The sequence below is a fragment of the Ylistrum balloti genome, unplaced genomic scaffold (genome assembly GCF_031769215.1).
Source record: "Ylistrum balloti isolate Yb309-2 unplaced genomic scaffold, AGI_CSIRO_Ybal_v1 Utg370020, whole genome shotgun sequence".
Classification (NCBI taxonomy): Eukaryota; Metazoa; Mollusca; class Bivalvia; order Pectinida; family Pectinidae; genus Ylistrum; species Ylistrum balloti.
In genome coordinates, this window is record NW_026782088.1 from 151,221 (window position 1) to 159,430 (window position 8,210).

Here is an 8,210-nt window from a genome sequence, read left to right on the forward strand (position 1 = left end):
TTTGTCACCAAATATGTTTCTGTAAAAGGACAGGGGTAGGTGTATAAAAAATAAAGTTTAGCTATCATTTGTAACCCAACGCGCACAAAAAGGATGCTTTCTCAGTAGAAATCCCCAACAAATATTTCCATAATTCAAATAGAATCATTCAATAACAGAAAGTTTATAACCTTTTATTGATCATTTATTTATATATTTATAGCATCAGCTTCAATATAATACGAGTGATATACGATAAAGTAATAAAATTATGTATGACAGGATAAAAATAAAAGAATGAGATTATATCATTTATTTAATTAACTATATATATAACTGAGGTTACACAATATTTCTACAATTTATTGTTACGAATATTTTGTAATATCGTTGTGTATTTCATTTCCCCGCTTGGGGAAGTAGAGACCAATATATGTGTCGGCAAAGGCGTTAACTGTCTGGAAGTTTGACAAATTCCTTGTTTCTATTTGCCGTTAATAAGTATTCCTATATATTGTGTCTAGGATGTGAACCACGCCAGATCATATCCTTCGAGATTTCTCTTTTTTACTTTCCAGACAATGATTACTCAGGTCACACTGCTGCTGTGCGTGGTGGCTTTAAGCCTGGCCGATTCTGTATACCCAAAAGGGGACTATGAAAAAGGCTACAACAAAGGCTGGAATGGTTTCGGCAGGGGTAACTGGGGCATGATGAACGGATATGGTCCCGGATGGGGAAACAGGATGCACGGCTACCATGGAATGGGCCCACATATGGGAATGTGGGGAAGGAATGGTATGGGAAATGGATATAGGTGGGGAAATCCGATGAATAGCTGGTATGGATGGGGAAATAACATGATGGGAAACGGTTACGGATGGGGAAATATGGGAAGCGGTTACGGATGGGGAAATAACATGATGGGAAACGGTTACGGATGGGGAAATATGGGAAGCGGTTACGGATGGGGAAATAACATGATGGGAAACGGTTACGGATGGGGAAATATGGGAAGCGGTTATGGATGGGGAAATATGGGAAACGGTTATGGATGGGGAAATATGGGAAACGGTTATGGATGGGGAAATAAAATGGGATATGGAAGAATGCCATATGGAATGAACAACATGGGAATGATGGGAAACTGGTATGGGCCTAGCATGAGAAATGGTTACGGATGGAGTACTAGAAATATGGGAATGGGAAATGGCATGGGATATGGATGGGGAAATATGATGAACAACATGGGCGGATACGGATGGGGTAGAAGAAATGGAATGTGGGGTTCAAATGGATACGGAAATGGATACAATAACGGATACGGATGGGGCAGAAGTGGCTTCAAATCATTCACAAGCAGCAAGGTATTTATAATTCTCTTATTTATATAACTTGGCTCTGAAGCATTGTCTGGTCTTAATGTAATTGCGGTCTGCATTTATTTCAATGCCTCTGCTAGGATTCGAACTCGAGACCTCTGACTTACTAGTCTGATGCTCAACAGATCGAGCTAAAGAGAAGTTCTATCTAGCCGAGCGGGAAATTGCGGCTAGTACCAGGGTTACATTAACTACATAATAGGGATCGTTGTTTGTATTACACAGGAGTACTCAACTTTATCTTTCTTTCCTCTCCTTTCTTTGAATGCCTAAAGATGCTATATGACGCATGCATAACCAAATTTCAAGGTGATGATGTCGTGTTGTGAGATTCAGAATCAGTGCAAACGTATATTTTTGTTTGCTTTTACAAACATGTTCTCCATCAGATTATCAATAAAAAGAATCTCGGAATTTTGTATAGAAACACGATGAGTTTTACCATTTTCATCTTATTTGCCTGTTGCAGAAGGGATCTTATTAGAAGTATCTACAGTCACTCCGTTGCGAACAATCACTCATTATGTTTGAGTCAGCACTGATATCAATACCTGGAGTTGTCCATAAAGAACCCGAAGATTTCCTAGTGCATCGTTGCTGAGTTGGAACTGATATCAATACCTGGAACTGTTCTCCAGAAATGGCTCTGACACGCCCATCTCATTGTAATTTTTTCGTTTTGTAATTAAATCCATGAGCAGATTTATGAATGGTGTTCCTATCATTTTTTAAGAGTATAAGTTGACTTTGCCCACTATGACGATGATACATCCTACTAAGGTCGGCTGTTACGCTGTATATCGGTGTGGAATAAACGGACTTTTTCAACGAAGAATCACCAAATTTCCTAAGTTATGTCATCGTCCCTGTTCAAGTCGAGTTCGAATTTTCCCAAACTTCTGTCTTTTAACCTAATGTAGATTCCTACAAGGACGATACTAAAATAATCTCTCACGATTCTACATCTATTGTAATTACTTAATTAATCCAATTAATGGCTAGGATTGACCAAGGTTTACTTGGCGTCGTCGATGAAGCAGAAGACGCTTTGTACTTTTTCAGGAGTCTCCTTGTAAATCTTTCCTTTTTATTCCTATTTTCTCTAGCTTTATTGAATTCGCGTAGTGATTATGATTATGTTGACATGTTGGTATTTTCTTGATGCAGAGTTTTTGTTACACAGAGTAACAAACAACATTATTTGCAGTACATAATCTATTTCCATTTTTACTGAATAATTCCCGGATATGATACTCTGTCATGTCTTGTACTAATGAAGTAAATAGAACAATTCAATACAGGAAAAGCTAAATATTGAATAAAACTTCATCATACAGTTGTGTCGTCCTTCTAGGACTCGTCCGTGATGCTACATCATACAGATGTGTCGTCCTTCTAGGACTCGACAGTGATGCTACATCATACAGCTGTGCTGTCCTTCTAGGGCTCGACAGTGATGCTACATCATACAGCTGTGTCGTCCTTCTAGAACTCGTCAGTGATGCTACATCATACAGATGTGTCGTCCTTCTAGGACTCGACAGTGATGCTACATCATACAGCTGTGCTGTCCTTCTAGGGCTCGACAGTGATGCTACATCATACAGCTGTGTCGTCCTTCTAGGACTCGTCAGTGACGCTACATCATAAGGCTGTGTCGTCCTTCTAGGACTCGACAGTGACGCTACATCATACAGCTGTGCTGTCCTTCTAGGACTCGACAGTGACGCTACATCATACAGTTGTGTCGTTCTTCTAGGGCTCGACAGTGATGCTACATCATACAGCTGTGTCGTCCTTCTAGGACTCGTCAGTGACGCTACATCATACAGTTGTTTCGTTCTTCTAGGGCTCAACAGTGATGCTACATCATACAGTTGTGTCGTCCTTCTAGGACTCGACAGTGACGCTACATCATACAGTTGTGTCGTTCTTCTAGGGCTCGACAGTGATGCTACATCATACAGCTGTGTCGTCCTTCTAGGACTCGTCAGTGACGCTACATCATACAGTTGTTTCGTTCTTCTAGGGCTCAACAGTGATGCTACATCATACAGTTGTGTCGTCCTTCTAGGGCTCGACAGTGATGCTACATCATACAGATGTGTCGTCCTTCTAGGACTCGTCATTGATGCTACATCATACAGCTGTGTCGTCCTTCTAGGACTCGTCAGTGATGCTACATCATACAGCTGTGTCGTCCTTCTAGGACTCGTCAGTGATGCTACATCATACAGCTGTGTCGTCCTTCTAGGACTCGTCAGTGATGCTACATCATACAGCTGTGTCGTCCTTCTAGGACTCGTCAGTGACACTACATCATATAGCCATGTCGTCCTTCTAGGACTCGACAGTGATGCTACATCATACAGCTGTGCTGTCCTTCTAGGGCCCGACAGTGATGCTACATCATACAGTTGTGTCGTCCTTCTAGGACTCGTCAGTGATGCTACATCATACAGATGTGTCGTCCTTCTAGGACTCGACAGTGATGCTATATCATACAGCTGTGTCGTCCTTCTAGGACTCGTCATTGATGCTACATCATACAGCTGTGTCGTCCTTCTAGGACTCGTCAGTGATGCTACATCATACAGCTGTGTCGTCCTTCTAGGACTCGACAGTGACGCTACATCATACAGCTGTGCTGTCCTTCTAGGGCTCGACAGTGATGCTACATCATACAGCTGTGCTGTCCTTCTAGGCCCCGACAGTGATGCTACATCATCCAGCAGTTTAGTCCTTGTAGGACTCGTCAGTGATGCTACATCATACAGCTGTGTCGTCCTTCTAAGACTCTTCAGTGATGCTACATCATACAGATGTGTCGTCCTTCTAGGACTCGACAGTGATGCTATATCATACAGCTGTGTCGTCCTTCTAGGACTCGTCATTGATGCTACGTCATACAGCTGTGCTGTCCTTCTAGGGCTCGACAGTGATGCTACATCATACAGCTGTGTCGTCCTTCTAGGACTCGTCAGTGACGCTACATCATACAGCTGTGTCGTCCTTCTAGGACTCGACAGTGACGCTACATCATACAGCTGTGCTGTCCTTCTAGGGCTCGACAGTGATGCTACATCATACAGCTGTGCTGTCCTTCTAGGGCTCGACAGTGATGCTACATCATACAGCTGTGTCGTCCTTCTAGAACTCGTCAGTGATGCTACATCATACAGCTGTGCTGTCCTTCTAGGGCTCGACAGTGATGCTGCATTATACAGCTGTTTTGTCCTAAGTCTCGTCAGTGATATCACATCAAACAGCTGCTTTTTTTTCTTCTAGTAGTCGTTAGTACTGCAACAGTTTGAACCCTTGGAGGCTAAATTGTCAAATTTTCGAGGCAACCTGTGCCTTTATCAAGACACAAATTTTTTTATAAGTTCCATAACTTTAGGTTGTTTTTAGTCCGTTTTAAAGGGCCTTCAGCGTCTACCGGCCGAAGAGATTATCATGACACCTAAATATTTGTGTTTTGATAAAGGGACAGGTTGCCTCGAAAATTTGACAATTCACTTGTCCTTACTGTCGCTGATATTTCATTGATTATGTATCTATTCCGATGATACGCATCCAACGAATATTTTTCATAAGTACATGTGTATGAATCAAAATTACTTCAGGCAATATCAGGTCATGTTTGTTGTTATCGTCACTAAAATTGATAGATCTCTAAGTCACCAGTTTGAAACAAACTGTAAACAATGACAGGTTAATAGTAACATAAAAAAGTAGAAAATAAATAAAAGTGAATGAAGAAATGGAATATAAATAAACAGAACAGATAATTTCTATAAATACATTGATTTAAAATTTCTTTCGCATTGAATACATCAAACAGTTTGTTCTTTTTTAAAATACTAGAGTCAAATTGGGATCAAAGAGTGTGTTTGTCCTTCCTATATAATATCTGATACTAAGTGTCAACTTTTCCACATTAAGCATGCAGATTTTCATGGACTGCAAGATAAGACTAGGGTTACGATATGTAGTCACCGCCATGAGATTCCAAACTTGACATCGATTGACGACAATAAAACCTACCACTAGTCTTGTTCGTTCCTCAAAATCCAAACTCAAATTCAATAAAACCATGGCAACATATGAACAAAAGAAAGATTTACACAGTCTCATGGAAAAGTGAAAAGGAGAGTTGACCAAGGTGTTCCGGTTATCTGCTTCAAACGACGCTCGACATGTATTTCTTGGTTAAGTAAGGAATGCCATGTTCTCACATGAGAACAGTGTATACAACAACGGAGCCAACAGGCACACTAACGAACATCAAACACGAACGGCTTCATATCCCACAAATAAATAGAATATTTCTCAATGAGATTACTATGACGCCCGGCTCCATATCCCACAAATAAATAGAATATTTCTCAATGAGATCACTATGACGACCATGATTTTCATCAACTTGCAGCAAATTGTTGCTTCGAGTTATGCTCTGTAAACGTCGACAGAAACTAAAATAAAAAAGATACAAAAATGTAATTCTTAACATCAGGAAATGTACACTGGATCTAAGTTCCACAACTTCGGACTAAATGGTCATTTTTTGACGTAAATTCATTGCAGGTGGTACATCGATATTGCAATTTGTTGTTATAAGTCCCTTCTGTAGGCCTTTAATACATATGGTGAGTTAAAGGCAGATAATAAACTTATCCTGATTTCCTGGAGTTTAGTCACTATTCTCTTACATAGTTTACAATATGTAATAACACTTGTGGAATCTCCACCTGGAGGAGATAAAAGAATGTCTGTCGGTCTGATAGAGTTTAACTGACAAGTTTGTGGTCTAATGGTTGAATTTCAGTTGGGTATTTCCCACACCAGAATTGTTTGTATTTTGCTGGACAGAAATAGGTGTTGAGTGTGGTACACTTGAGCCCGTGTACACCTGACATTTAATTGCCAAGTCTGAAAACTGGAAATTTAAGCTTTTCCATGTCAGACAATGTGAAAACAAATGTAAATGGCATGTAAAACCATGAAATATTTTAACATACTCAGATTAAATTCAAAATATTTTATGTACTACATGTATAACCTGAGATGTATATATAGGTCTCTGCTTTATCTTTGTAAATTACTTTGTAAAACTTGTATTTTGTATTCCATTTCTTGTAAATCTAAAATGTTAATCTTCGTAAATCTTGTGATTTATTTCGTAAAACTTACTGAAGATATTTTTGACATTTTGTATACAATTTTTGAATATTTTGGTAAGAATGGATTTATGTATATTTTTTGACATTTTGGTGTGTAATTAACAAATAGTCACAAAAAATTAAAGAAAAAAAATAAAAAAAAAAATTACCTTTAAACAAATTGTAAATAGAGAAATATCACTAAACCAGCCTCTTCTTAATCACAATACCTAGTCGCAGACAATTATGAAAAACAAAGAAAAACAAGAGGCCCATGGGCCTTAACGGTCATCTGACAAAAAGCAAGCCAAACTCTAACAACAGTGAGTCTGCCGTTAAAACAGTGGGCTTTATTCATTTGAATAAACTTGGTAGCCCTCCTAGCATCCTACAGGCCTAATATCAGCACTCTGAGCCTTTTGGTTACTGAGAAGAAGTCGTTTACAGATTTTAACATATTTGAATCCTGTGATCTTGAAAGTGGGTCAAGGTCATTCACTTGAACACATTTGGTAACACTTCCTCAAAGCATCCTACAGGCCCAATATCAGCACTCTAATCATTTCGGTTATTGAGAAGTCATTTGCATATTTTAACATATTTAACCCCTGTGACCTTGAAAGTGGGTCGAGGTCATTCATTTGAACAAACTTGGTAGCATGTCATCCATGCATCCTACAGGTCCATTATCAGCACTCTTGGACTTTTGCTTATTGAGAAGAAGTTGTTTGTATATTTTAATATATTTGACCCCTGTGACCTTGAAAGTGGGTCAAGGTCATTCATTTGAACAAACTTGGTAGCCCTTCATCCCAGCATCCTACAGACCCAATATCAGCATTCTGAGCCTTTTGGTTGTTGAGAAGAATCTGTTTAAAAATTTCAACATATTTGACCCCTGTGACCTTGAAAGTGGGTCGAGGTCATTCATTTGAACAAACTTGGTTGCCTTTCCTCAAAGCATCCTACAGGCCCAATATCAGCACTCATGGACTTTTGCTTATTGAGAAGAAGTGGTTTGTATATTTTAACATATTTGACCCCTGTGATCTTGAAAGTGGTTCAAGGTCATTAATTTGAACAAACTTTGTAGGGCTCAATGCCAGCATGCTATGGGGCAAGTATTAGCCCCCTCGGCATTCTAGTATTTGAGAAGAAGTTTTTTGAATGAAAAGTTTACGGACGACGACAGACGAATCACGATGGCTATAGGTCATCTCGACCCTTCGGGTCAGATGACCTAAAAAGATTACCTTTAAAGAAATTGTAAATAAAGAGAGAAATCTCCCTAAAAGGGTCACTACTTAATCACAAATCCATTTTGACCAAATATATCAGCTCCAGCAATGGTTCGCAAGTATGACAATAGGTTTATGGCTGTGTTGATTATTCTGAATGGACCGAAAAAATTCCACCTCCAAGATCAAATGTGTATACTATTTTGGTCCTCGTGAAGTTACAAAAAAAAACAAAAAATAAAGATTTGTAGGATCGTGTCAAACAAATATATTGATAAACAGACAGCACAGAGGTGATTTAACACTACAATCAAAACTCAAAGCAATCAACAAAGAGTGATGGGCCAAGAGAAATGAATATCATTTTCAATTTTCAAATGAATAACAAATCAGACAAAATCAATATTATATTCAATAAACTTTAATATTTTATTTCATTCAAGCTAGTG

The 8,210-nt window shown here is 39.0% G+C and overlaps 1 protein-coding gene across 1 annotated transcript; it reads left to right on the forward strand.

The window, feature by feature from the left end:
• Positions 1-560: 560 nt before the first annotated feature.
• Positions 561-1,373, forward strand: LOC132548617 (uncharacterized). The gene has a single exon (XM_060212490.1). It carries the CDS (start codon positions 561-563, stop codon positions 1,371-1,373), a length of 813 nt encoding a protein of 270 aa, XP_060068473.1.
• The last annotated feature ends 6,837 nt before the right edge of the window (positions 1,374-8,210 follow it).